The 14,652-nt window shown below is 38.1% G+C and overlaps 1 protein-coding gene across 1 annotated transcript in view; it reads left to right on the forward strand.

Moving 5' to 3' along the window:
* Positions 1 to 2,426: 2,426 nt before the first annotated feature.
* LOC106873460 (uncharacterized) overlaps positions 2,427 to 14,652 on the forward strand; it is a 20,612-nt gene continuing 8,386 nt past the window's right edge. Inside the window, exon 1 of the mRNA XM_052976405.1 lies at positions 2,427 to 3,071. Within this exon, the coding sequence (XP_052832365.1) occupies positions 2,577 to 3,071 (495 nt within the window). The 5' untranslated portion in view covers positions 2,427 to 2,576. The remainder of the gene's footprint in view (positions 3,072 to 14,652) is intronic.

Here is a 14,652-nt window from a genome sequence, read left to right on the forward strand (position 1 = left end):
GTGGAAGCTTAAAGACCCTGCAAATGGACGGAGATTTAGAGACATGTAGATAAAACACAAACCCCTTCAGGTAGATGGCCCTGCTCAATATGTAGAAAAGGTGTAGGTAGTAACTCTATAAGATGTACCCAGTGCAAGCTATGGACACATAAGAGGTGCAGCAATATTAAAGGCAGGTTAACTAGGAAGTTAGTTTTTGTATGTGGCAGATGTTCAGGTGCAATAAACACTGTAAACAAACAGGAAACAACTTCTGTCTCATTCCAGGGAGAAAAACTAGAGGTAGTTGATAGCTTCCGCTATCTGGGTGACCAAGTTAGTAGTGGGGGTGGGTGCGCTGAAAGTGTAGCTGCTAGAATAAGAATAGCCTGGGCAAAGTTCAGAGTGCTCTCACTTCCGCTGGCGACAAAGGGATTCTCATTCAGAGTAAAAAGCAGACTGTATGACGCATGTGTACGAGCAGCCATACTACATGGCAGTGAAACATGGGCTGTGACTGCTGAGGACATGCGTAAGCTCGCAAGGAATGAAGCCAGTATGCTCCGATGGATGAGTAATGTCAGTATGCATAACCGACAGTGTGTAAGTATCTTGAGAGAAAAGTTGAACATAAGAAGCATCAGTTGTGGTGTGCAAGAGAGACGATTGCGCTGGTATGGACATGTGGCGAGAATGGACAAGGATAGCTGCGTGAAAAAGTGCCACACCCTAACAGTTGAGGGAACCCGTGGAAGAGGTAGGCCCAGGAAGACCTGGGCTGAGGTGGTGAGGCAAGACCTTCGAACATTGGGCCTCACTGAGGCGATGACTTCTGACCGAGACCTTTGGAAATATGCTGTGCGTGAGAAGACCCGGCAAGCCAAGTGAGACCTAAATCCAAGGTTTCTGCCAGGGGTGTTGCCAGCCCACTTATGCGTAACTTTCCTTCATTGGACACTAAACTCCGCTGGCGAAGACCTGTTGAGGCAAGTGAAATCGAAACCGAACTAAATTCGACGACTGGCACCCATGCCAATGTCATCTCCTTCATTGGACACAAAACTCAGCTTGCGAAGACTTATTGGGGAAAGCAAAAGCGAAATCGGGATGGCACCTTTGCCCAGCGTCGCCTTTCTGGCACTTGTGCCATGGCATGTGTAAGGACTTTCGAGTGAGATCGTTGCCAGTGCCCTTGGACTGGCTCTTGTGCGGGTGGCACATAAAATACACCATTTTGAGCGTGGCCGTTGCCAGTACCACCTGACTGGCCTTTGTGCCGGTGGCACGTAAAAGCACCCACTACACTCTCAGAGTGGTTGGTGTTAGGAAGGGCATCCAGCTGTAGAAACTCTGCCAAATCAGATTGGAGCCTGGTGTATCCATCTGGTTTCACCAGTCCTCAGTCAAATCGTCCAACCCATGCTAGCATGGAAAGCGGACGTTAAACAATGATGATGATATATGAATGCATTTGTGTGTCAGTGTTTGTCTCCCCACCATCACTTGACAACTGATGTTGGTGTGTTTACCTCCCTGTAACTTAGCAGTTTGGCAAAATAAACCAATAGAATAAGTATTAGGCTTACAAAGAATAAGTCCTGGGGTCAATTTGTTTGACTAAAGGCAGTGCTCCAGCATCGCTGCAGTCAAATGACTGAAACAAGTATAAGAATAAGAATAAAAAAGTTATGAATTAGCTATTTTTTAATAAAATTTCAGAATTCTTTCTAAAACAAAAATGGAATATGCAATTTTCAAAATAGTAAGTTATTTTTTACATTTTTTTGTTGGTTTTGTTTGTTTTTTTCCTGTTAATAAATTCTTTCTCTGAAATAATTTTGGTTTCATTAAGGTGGCAGAGGTGTTTTGTAAGCATAGGTTTCATGACTTTGGGAAAATCATATCAGTTTCTGCAACAAAATAAATTTGAGAACCATTGCTTTGGAGTGCTACTATCACTTTCTAGGTTCACAGTTTTAAATGTTGTTGCAGATCTTTTACTATTATGTTAAATATATAAAATTTATATTTCTCAATTTGCCTCCATGTATCACACTGAAAAAACAATTACCCCTGATTAGAGCTAGCAAAATAGAACACTTTATCCAAGACATAAATATACAAATGTGAATGCTGTCTTCAGTCTCTGCAACCTGGATGCAAGAGTCCAATGGCTTTACCAAAATTAGAAACATAGAGACAAAGTACTGAAGTTTAGTATCGTAGGGATTTTACTGTTTGCTAAACAAATAAACTTCATACGTTTTCAAATGAAAGGATTCAGTACATTTCGTCCCCTAAAGCATTATTGAGTCAATCAATGAGGAAGTCCAAACTTATTGCCCAGTTTCGCAAGCATTCCTCAAGACATTAAAGGAATTGTAATATCAAAGAGGAATAATCAAAACCAGCCCTTGTTCTCTTTACATTCTCACCTCTTATTCTAAATTCGCTGATGCATTATGGGATTCAATCGGGGAAGGTGACCGCCATAACTGTTTACACCTAAGTTCCATCAGTCCCCATGAAAACATTTCAATACATGAAAATTAAAAAAAAAAAGGTGGGAGACGTTTAAAAATCAATTAATAGCAATAATGCCACATGTTAATTGTTGTATCCCTTTCTGTTCTGCCGACTCTAAAAGACATGCAAGAATTCGTTTCTATAGTCTCCCTAAGGAAGAAACCCGTCGTGCTACTTGGGTTGCACTCATAAGAAACAGTAACTTACGTATCGATTCTAAGTACACAAGTGTTTGTAGTCTACATTTTCCCAATGGCAAAAAAACCCACGACAAAAAAGACCCTTCTTTTTTTCCTTGGTCACAGGAATGGCCTGTAATTATCAACAATTACAACATGATGCGAACCCAGTTGGGACTGGATAACATGTCGCCAGAACAACAACGTAAGAACCGGCCGATGACGCTAAGAATTCCTCCCATTTGTCCCTGGGCTAATAAATATATTAATGTGACATCGCAAAAAAGTTTGAATGAGTTGTTTTCTCCGAAGATTTTGCAATGTGACATCGACTTCGAAGATATCACTAAGGTCTCGACTAATCGGGATTTTCTCAATCAAATCGAAGTGAGTTCATCCAATTTTTATCTCATTTAATTTTCTTCAGGCTATTATTTATATACTACGGTCACTTGACACACGTGTATGTATGTGTGTCGTTTATATTCTATTTATTTTCATATATAAAAATCATTGTTTCGCGTGTCTTGTTTCCCCAAATGAAACAAGAAGTGATTCCTTTAGTAAACTTCAACATGCATCAGTTTTGGAAACACCTGCGAATTTATTAATTCATTTATTTTTCCATAACTAAAAACTTACGTATCGTTTTTTCTTTTCCTTTTCTTGAAAGTTTATTCTTGACGAAATATTCAACTTTTGCACAGACTGTATACAGTATATTTAATTAACACTTGCTAAATGTTGACAATTTAACCACCAGTTTTTAGTCCTTCGAACTGTAGTAGCCAATGTAATCATAATTTTATTATTATTTGTTTTGTTAATATTATACCCAATATTTTAGAAATATCTCTTTATTAAAATATGACAGTTAATCAATACAAACGTAAAATTTACAATACTGAAACATACAATATCGCCTCCTCGCTTCTCTCTGCTCGACCCCTTCTCGACTTCTCTCTCTCTCTCTCTCCTTTTCTTTGACATTCTTTCAGCTGGTTTTATTTATTGAATGTTAGTATAAAGCTAGCAAAATATTTCATAAAATGTTGATTGCATTTTCTTATTTCGGTTTCATAAACTAAACCAAGTAGGTTGTAGTAGATACATTACCATTATCGACATGACTGTGTCGTTAAGTTCGCTTCGCAACCACGTAGTTGTGAGTTCAGTTCCACGGCGCGTCACCTTGGACATGTTTCTTCTCCTATAGTCCCGAGCCGACTAATTCCTTTTGAGTAAATTTGGTGGATGGAAATTGTGTGGGAGCTTGTCGTACACACATATATATATCTGTCTTCACCGCTTGACAACCGGTGCTGGTTTGTTTATGTCCCATAAGTTACCCGTTCGGCATAAGCGATTGACCAAATAAGTTTCTGACTTAAAAAAAAAAAGTGAGTATTAGGGTTGATTTTTATCGACTAAAACCCTTCAAAGCGGTGCTCCAGCATGGCTGCAGTCACCTGATAAACAACACACACACACACACACACACACACATATATATATACACACACACAATGTTAAGTATTTAGGAGAGAATCATGTACTTAAATGATAGGCTCCAAGTTGGGTCAAATTAACTTGTAATCACCACCTTTAGTCGAATAAATATACTAGGTACTGAAGTACATCCAGCGAAATATTCAGGTTATGCATACAGAGAATTTAACCCTTACGAGTATGTAACGCCTAGGGGCTGGTCCAAAGCGCACATTGTATTGGTCGTATGGTGTTTGGTATACTCCAGGATGTCCGATGGGTCAGGAATCACTTTTGGTGTATTATAAGCAAATAAATAAAGAACAAACTATGGATAAATGTCAATTCATTACAGCTGTTTCTAATGCATTTTTTAATAGCAAAAAAACATTTTTATCAGATGATACATAGCATTTCAAACGATAGAAGAACAATCCATGAACACAGTGGGAATGCAACTTGACTCCAATCCAAAGATACATATACAATTAATTGTACTTGATCTTTAGGTTTTGATAATGAACCAGACTACTTGATTCCAATTTACTTCCAGTCACCTCTCCTCTGTCTGTCGTCAAGATTGTACAATCTTTATTCATCTAATTTGTACACATAAAAACCTGTAACATCTCTTTTGAGTACCTTTTATCATATGCTCTTAAATATTTTTCTTAAATATTAATCTAAATATTGACGATTATGAGATCACTAAAAAGAACTGCATTCTTTTTTTCATTTTACCAAGCAGAAGTTGCAGAGTGGCTCAAGGGCCAAGGGTTTTGACCATTTGCACTTATCAAACTTATTGGTTCATCATCATCATCACCATCGTTTAACGTCCGTTTTCCATGCTGGCATTGGTTGGACGGTTTGACTGAGGTCTGGAGAGCCAGTAGCCGCACCAAGCTTCAGTCTGATCTGGCAATGTTTCTACAGCTGGATAACAACTCCAAGAGTGTAGTGGGTGCTTTTTACGTGCTACTGGCACAGGAGCCAGTCAGGCAGGCCTGGCTTCGATCACGTTTGGACAGTGCTTTTTATGTGTCACTGGCACAGGGGCCAGTCAGTGGGTACTGGCATTGGCCACATTTGGATGGTGCTTTTTATGTGCCACTGGCATGGGTGCCAGTCAGGGGGCACTGGTCACAGCTATGGTATTGGTTTTACTTGACTCAACAGGTCTTCTCATGCGTATCATATTTCAAGACGCATCAGGGTTACTCTTAACAGGGCTGGACATGTGTGGCTGCGATCTCACTTTAGTTGCCGGGTCTTCTCAATCACAGTATATCTCCAAAGGTCTCGGTCTCCTGTCATTGCCCCTGTGAGGCCCAGTGTTTGAAGGTCATGCTTCACCACCTTCATGCTTCACTACTTCTTCCACATGTTCCTTCCACAGTTAGGGAGTGGCACTTCCTCACGCAGCTGTCTTCATCCATACATAACACATGACCATACCAGCGCATCACATTTGATGCTTCTTATGTCCAACTTTTCTCTCAGGGTGCTTACACTCTGTCATGTATGCACACTGACATTACACATCCAGCAAATCATACTAGCTTCATTTCTTTCAAGCCTATGCATGTTCTCAGCAGTCATGGCCCAAGTTTCACTGCCGTGTAGCATGACAGTTCACACACATGTATGATACAGTCTACCTTTCATCCTGAGCGAGAGGCCCTTAGTTGCCAGCAGAGGTAGGAGCTCCCTGAACTTTGCCCAGGCTAGTATTCTAGCCACTACATTCTCAGAGCAACCACCCCCACTACAGACTTGGTCACCTAGGTAGTGGAAGTTATTAAGTACTTCTAGTTTCTCCCCCTGGCATGTGATGGAATCTGTTTTCTGTACATCTTCAGTGTTTATTGCCCCTGTGCATCTGCCACACGCAAAAACTATTTTCCTTTGATATTGCTGCACCTTTTGTCTATAGCTTACACTGGGTACATCGTATGGAATTTCTACCTACGCCTTTTCTACAGATCGAGCAGGGACATCTACTTGGTTGAGTTTGATAAATACCAATCCACAAAACTCTTGACCCTTGAATCGCTCTGTGACTTCTGCCAAGTAAAATAAAAACAATATATATATGCACTCATGTTTTGAGCTCTATTTTCCTGTTTGTATTACAAAACCTGTAAAAAGAATTGCATAAAGTTTTACCCTACATGTCTCTTATATGGAATAATATATTCATTACATCGTTTAGATTTTACTTCTTGCTAAACCTTTTTTTTTTGGTGGGGGTGAGGTGCGGATTCCATTTTACAAAGTTAATGATATCTTTGAAATTTGAGGGTAACAACTTGCAGACAGTAGTGAGTAAATAACTACCTTAGCTGGAGTAGTGGTCCATGCAAAAGCCAGTATAATACATACAAAGGCAATAAATAGTAGGGCTCATTCAGTAATGAGAAAATCTATTCATTATTGTCAGCATCATCATCATTGTTCTACATTTCTGTTTTATGTTTGAATGGTTTGGATGATTCTTGATTCTTGATCATATGGTATTTTATCTGGGAGGTCTAATATTCTTAGATTGACCCAACTACTTTCCAAGTCTTTTTTGCTCTACATCTACTGCTAATACTTTTGCTCTACATCTACTGCTAATGCCTCAGTGCATGGCATTTTTTCCTTTAAGTATGCATCATCCATAGAAATATTAATATTTCTAAATCTCTCTAAAGGAGATTACGGCAGCGGTACTGGATATTAATAGTTATTGACAAGCTAACATGGCATTTGTCCTATTTTCCTGGACTGCCATGTTAGCTTGGCAGTAACTATTAATATGTATCATCCATTTATATTACATCCATTTGTCAGTAGCATCCACTCTTTTGCAGATATTATTTAGTGTCTGGTTGATTTTTCAATTTATTTGTACACTTTCCTAAATTAATATTGCAGACTCAGTGGCTTTTTAATCATTCCTTGTCAATTATTGCAAAATTAATTTGTTTAATGCTCTCATTTCACTACTATACAGCATCACATGCTCCAGCTAGAGACAAGATATGCAATTAGTTTTATACAGAATGAGACAGCGCACATGAATATTTAGAAGTTGTAGGTTTATATTTTCAGTTTGAGGAGATCTAATAATACCAAAACATGTCCAGAGTTGTCACTGTACTATTACAATCCACTCACTCTCCACTTCATTGCATGCATTCTATTTTTAAATATTCAACATTTTAGGGTTGTTTCCCCTATATTTCTTGAATAGAATTGATCATTGAGCTAATGATTCTTTCATCTAACTGTGGATGTAATTTTAATTAAAATTTCTGAGCTTGCTGCATTAAGTTATCACCAATATTATCATTGCTCAAATTGCATCTCACTCCTTGTTCAGCTCCAGAGAACTTTTTCTATTTTTAATATTCTTTGATTTCTATTTTCTGAGTACTATTTCCATCAGTTTCAAAACAGTTACTTGTTGAATAAAACATTGAGAATTAGCTGAATTAATCTGCAATAAATTAGACAAAAATCAATAATTTAAAAAATTTGCCTCTTTAGTAATTTGGATATTTTATTTACAATGTTTTGGGTAGTGTTGCATTAAATTATATTTAAGTTGGACACATGTACAGGATATACTATTAATTCTTTTCTATATCTTTATTCACATTTTGCATCATCATCATCAACATTTACCATCCATTTTCCTTACTGACATAGGTTGGAATGCTTGACAGGAACTGGCAAGGCCAGGGCTGCACCAGGTTCCATAGTCTGTTTTGGTTTGGTTTCTATGACTGAATGCTCTTCCTAACGCCAAATCACTTTACAGAGTGTACTGGGTGCTTTTTGTGTGGCATCAGCACCACACCAATGCTTTTTATGTTGCACCTTGGTTTTAGGATCTCGATTCTGTTGTGGTGGGTGGGTGGGTATTCTTAAGTACAGGCAATGCACCACATATCTTGATCCTCTGTCATCTCCTTTGTAAGGTTCAGCGTTTTGAGATTGACCTTCAATACTTTGTCCTATGTCTTTCTGGGTCTCCTTCTTTCACAACTTCCATCCCCTTCAAGTGATTTATTCCTAAAATTAGTCATTTATATGTTAGTAAACCTTTTTGTTTTTCAACATTACAGTAAATTATTAACCATCTATTGTGTTGTGTTCTCTCTATCTTTTTTATGATCACTATAAGTGTCTTTACTCTTTGTAAGCTGGTAATCATTTCTCCTTTGTCAAAACCCACTTCTTTAGACTTGTAAACAAGCTTAATTCTGCTTTCTCTGTATTATAATCTTCTGGAACCCATTCTTTGCACATGTTTTCATTCAAAATATTAGCTAGAAGTGCAAACTGAATTTCAACAGCATAATCTCACCAGTCTGAGAAAGTTGACTAAGAATATGGGCGGTATTGCTGGTTTTCAAATGAACTGAAAGAAAAATTGTAAACCTTCAGCAGAATTTGTCAGCATAGCATATAATACACACCAATTATTTAAGATAATTCACCTTGATTTTAAAGTTAGGGAAACTAGGTAATTGAAAGTAGAATGCTTTGTCCATGAACCCATGCAATGCTGATAGTAGACTCTTTAACAGGTAGTCTGGTACCTTCTCAAATTAATCATCATTTTGCTCACATCTATTGTAAGATTTATCATACTCCTAAAATTTTTTCTGTTTTTTATATTTTTTGAAATATTTGATTGTTATATACATGTATATATACACGCATACAGGTGTAGGGTTTTTCATTTAGTGCTGCTCAATATCCAAAATGTCAAGGAAGTTTACTACTGAGACTAAATGTATGATACATAACACCTTTCACATCAGCTTCTTTTTCTGTTAGATCTTTTTACAGCCTCTGTGAATTAATTATAAGCTTATGGGGAGTCATTGCTGTGTAACTGTTTTCAAATTTGTCAATGATGTGCTTCCATAAATGTTTTCTCATCTCTTTAGTGCTTTTAGCATTAACACTGTTCATACATATTAAGCATCTGTTATGAGTAACTGCACAGCATTAGCAGTATCATCATCATCGTCGTCGTTTAACGTCCGCTTTCTATGCTGGCATGGGTTGGACAGTTTGACTGAGGACTGGCGAGCCAGAAGGCTGCACCAGGCTCCAATCTGATCTTGCAAAGTTTCTACAGCTGGATGCACTTGCTAACACCTACCACTCTGAGAGTATAGTGGGTGCTTTTACGTGCCACCGGCATGAGGGCCAGTCAGGTGGTACTGACAGTGACCATGCTCAAAAGGTATTTTCTAAGTGCCACCTGCACGGGAGCCAGTCTGGCGACACTGGCAATGACCATGCTCAAATGTTATTTTTCACGTGCCATCGACACATGTGCCAGTAAGGCGACACTGGCAATGATCACGCTCAAATGGTGCTTTTTATGTGCCACCGGCACGGGAGCCAGTCAGTGGCCCTGGCAACGATCATGCCCAGATGGTGCTTTTAATGGTGTTCCACTGGCATGAGTGCCAATCAGGCAGTACTGTTATTGGTCACGTCAGCGATTTTGATTTCACTTACCTCAACAGGTCTTCGCAAGCAAAGTTTATTGTCCAATGAATGAAGGGTACTCATAAGTGGGCTGGTTATACACCACTGGCATAGGCCACAGGTTATGGTCACACTTGGTTTGCAGGGTCTTCTCAAGCACAGCATATCTCCAAAGGTCTCGGTCACTAGTCATTGCCTTGGTGAGGTCCAATGTTCAAAGGTCATGCTTCACCACCTCATCCCAGGTCTTCCTGTGTCTACCTCTTCCACAGGTTCCCTCAACTGCTAGGGTGTGACACTTTTTGCACACAGCTGTCCTCATCCATTCACAGCACATGACCATACCAGCGCAGTCGTCTCTTTTATACACCACATCTAATGCTTCTTAAGTCCAACTTTTCTCTCAGGACGCTTACACTCTGTCTTGTATGCACACTGTATTACACATCCAGCGGAACATACTGGCTTCATTCCTTGCAAGCTTACGCATGTCCTCAGCAGTCACAGCCCGTGTTTCACTGCCATGTAGCATAGCTGTTCGTACACATGCGTCATACAGTTTACCTTTTACTCTGAGCGAGAGACCCTTTGTCACTAACAGAGGTAGGAGCTCTCGGAACTTAGCCCAAGCTATTCTTATTCTAACAGCTACACTTTCAGAGCATCCACCCCCACTACTGACTCGGTCATCTAGGTAATGGAAGCTATCAACTACTTGTAGTTTTTCTCCTTGGAATGTGACAGAAGCTGTTCTCTGCACATTTTCAGTGTTTATTGCTCCTGAGGTATTTGCCACGTACAAAAACTATCTTTCCAGTTAGCCTTCCTTTGATATTGCTGCACCTCTTATGTGTTCATAGCTTACACTGAGTACTTCTTATGGAGTTTCTAGCAACGCCTTTTCTACAGATTGAGCAGGGCCATCTACCTTAAGGGATTTGTGGTTTGTCTGCCTTCCTACTTATTAAGACTTTGGTTTTAACTAGGTTGACTCTAAGGCCCTTCAATTCTAATCCATGCTTCCACACCTGAAACTTCTTTAGTTCTAATAGTGATTCAGCAATTAGAGCAAGGTCATCAGCATAGAGGAGCTCCCTGGGGCATCCTGTCTTGAATTCCTCTGTTATTGCCTGGAGGACTATGATGAATAAGAGGAGGCTGAGTACTGATCCTTGGTGGACCCTACCCCTACCCGGAATTCTTCACTATACCCGTTGCCAACCCTTGCCTTACTGACAGCATCCCTGTACATGGCTTGCACAGCTCCCACTAACCAATCATCTATCCCTAGTTTCCTTATTGACCTCCAGATAAGAGATCAGGAGACCCTGTCAAAGGCTCTCTCCATGTCAATGAAAGCCAGGTACAGAGGTTTATCTTTGGCTAGGTATTTCTCCTGCAACTGTCTTACCAGAAATATAGCATCAGTGGTGCTTTTCCCTTGGTACAAACCCAAACTGCATCTCATCTAGGCTGACTCTCTCCCTAATTAGTTGGGTTATGACCCTCTCCGTGACTTTCATTACCTGATCCAACAACTTGATACCTCTGTAATTATTTGTATCTAATGCGTCACCTTTACCTTTGTAGCAGTTGGCTATGGTGCTGCTACACCAGTCATTGGGTATGACTCCTTCATGTATCACCTGGTTGACTATACAGGTGACTAGGCTATAGCTGACACTGCCAGATATTTTGAGCATCTCTGCAGTGATTCCTGATGGGCCAGGGACTTTCCTTGTCTTCATACCCTTAATTGCTTTATCTACCAAGGTAGTATGTATCAATAGAGTAAATCATCAATAAAAGACCTTATTGAGACTGTTGGTAAATATATTTTGACATTAAAAATATTTACTTAGAAATTATACACATGCACGCATATATAAATATGCATCAATAAGAAAGAAAAAAACTTGAGTAGGTGTACTTGTGTATGCATGTAACCAAACATAAAAACACTATTATAAATACAAGGTAGATACATGTATTTGTATTTTTTATATACTTGTATTTACACTTTCACACATATTTATTATTACTATTTTATGTGTCCACATGCAATGTAATGTTTCATAAATTTTCAATAATTACAAGCAAATATACACTGTTACACAGATATGCATACTTACCACTCTGTATGCAGAATAATTTCTGCCTTTATGACTCTTTAATTCATTCTGCTGCTGAACTCACATCACATGAGTTTAAAAGCTTTTAAGTACTAGTATATATAATGATATTGAAAGACAGTGGAAATTGAACCTCACATCAAAATAGTAATCATTTGTTGAATTATATACTGAATTCTAAGCATTAGCAGTTATAAGGAGAAATATACATTTTATATTTAATAACTTACGTTTGTAGTGTTTTTTGGGGTAGGTACTGTCCACCTTGCTTACCCAAACATCACATTTCTAATGTTCTTATAGTTATTACAAATATTTTACAACTCCCAGTTTCCAGAACATTCTATTTCATAAACTTCTGGTCCCTAACTCACTTGAAATATAGTTTCTGCCCTCAAACATACCAAGGATATAGAGTGTTTGGACATACACACATACATGTGTATATATGTGTGTATATATAATGGCCAAGTGGTTAAGAAGTTCACTTCACAATCATGAGGTCTTAGTTTCAATCCCACTGCATGACATGTTGGGTAATTGTCTTTGACCATATCCTCAGGTCATCTCAAGCTTTGTGAATGAAATTGAGCAGATAAAGTCTGAGTGTATGGAAGCTTGTCAGATGGACTGTACCTGTAATTCAAAAGGCCATCTTGTCTGAGTATTATGTTAAGGTACATATGTGCATGGAATACTCTGCCACTTACTTGCTATATCAATGAGTAGGCAGTTCACTTGATTGAACAAAAAGAATATTCATTGTCAAAATTGAGTGATACATTTACTTCTCAATTTACTCTTATTTACCTACCTATCTCCCTAAACCTTCTTAACTTACCTACTACTTCCTTCCTTTGTGGGTTATTTAGGTACACCCACATATATAGAGGAAACTGTTTATTGTGACAGGATGGAATCTTTTAGATAACAACCAGCTGATAACATTAACTAAAAGATATAAGAATGTTCTGAGCATGTTTGGGACCCTCTAATTTTGATAACAATAACCCTGAGTATGAAAGGTGACTCAGCTCTACTTTCCCTAACAGATCAAGAAAATTGTATCACACTTTTATTTCATAGCTGAGAGTTAATAATATGAAAGCCATCTAAACATGAAAATAATTATCCCAACAAAAATACAAAAAATACACACAATATACATGCAAACCAAGGGTAAAAATGGATATAAATGCAAAAAGAATTGGATATAAAACTGTGTTTATGAAAGTAGAGTATAATTTGAGTGAGATTTGTCTGTAAATCATATTAAAGTCATATAAAAAATAATGTGATAAATATACATGTATATATTATTGTTTTACCGCTTCTAGGTATTCAAATTATTCATATGTAAGAAAAAAAAAACATGATTAAATATCTGGAACAGAAAGTTGATATATGTAATGCATATGATAGAGATTTCTCTTAAGTCATTCTGTTGTTAGAGTGGTAGCTAAGCAGAGCAGAAGAGGCAAGTAGTTGTGGGCTCTGTCTTTCCTACCTGATTAAACAGTAAAAAAAAAAAATCTATAACAAAGAAGTCAATTTTCAAGGAAACTGAAAATGGACTCTTTGAATATACAAGATAGAAAAATAAAATGTGTGATGGTGTCTGCAAAAAGTTCTAAAAAACCCATGGAAGATAGCATGAGAGTCCATAAAACTTTAGTACTTGTAAAAGTTATTCTGATAAACTTATGGAACAACCTACTAAGGGCAAAAGACCAAATTTATGATTAGTACAAAGTCCTGGTCAGACTGAGGTGATATAGTGGGGAATTAGTCGAGATGAGATGCAGTTTGGTTTTGTGCCAGGGAGAGGCATTATAGATGCCATTTTTCTTGTAAGACAGCTGCAGAAGTATTTAACTAAAAGCAAGTCATTGTACTTGGCATTTGTTGGCCTGGTGAAAGCTTCTTCCTTACTCTCATTTGATGGCCTCTGAAGAAGCTAGGAGTAAACGAAAGGCTTGTGAGAACCATACAAGCCATGTATAGGAGTGCTGTTAGTAAGGTGTGAGTTAGTAACATGTAGAACAACAAATTTAGTGTACAGTTTGGAGTTTTCATAATCACATAAAAGAAGGTTAATTGGAAAGTAGACTTTGATTTTGGCAGATGTGGTTGGGCAATAAACATTAAGAACACACAATAGATTCTCTCAAATGCCCAGGAAGTTTCCTAGAAGTAGTACATAATTTCTGTTACTTAGGGGGTCCTGATTAGCAGTGGAGGAAGAAATTCTGAAAGTATGGTTACTAGAATAAGAAGAGGATAGAGAAAATTCAAAGAGTTATTACCTCTTTAGGTAACAAAAGGTCTCTCCCTCAGAGTGAAAGGCATATTGAACAATGCTTGTGTATAATTAACAATGTCACATGATAGTGAGATGTGTGATCTGAAGCCAGAGGACATGTGAAGATGAGAAAAGAATGAACCTAGTATATTCTGATGGGTGTGCAGGTACAACAAAGTATAAATGTGTTGAGGTTGAGATTTTGGACATAAGAAGAAACATATTGTGAGAGAAGACTGCACTCATTGGTATGGATGATGACAATTGTATAAAGAAATGCTGATTACTTAACCCTTTAGCATTCAGATTACCGTCAAATTTTTAATATATTTAAATTCACTTAGTCGCAGGAGTGATTGTGTGGTTAGAAGCTTGCTTCCCAACCACATAGTTCCGGGTTCAATCTCACTGTGTGGCACTTTGGGTAAGTGTCTTCTACTATAACCTCAGACCGACCAAAGCCTTGTGGATTTGGTAGATGTAAACTGAAAGAAGCCCATCTTGTGTATATATATATATATATATATATATATATATATATATG

The sequence above is a fragment of the Octopus bimaculoides genome, chromosome 2 (genome assembly GCF_001194135.2).
Source record: "Octopus bimaculoides isolate UCB-OBI-ISO-001 chromosome 2, ASM119413v2, whole genome shotgun sequence".
NCBI lineage: Eukaryota > Metazoa > Mollusca > Cephalopoda > Octopoda > Octopodidae > Octopus > Octopus bimaculoides.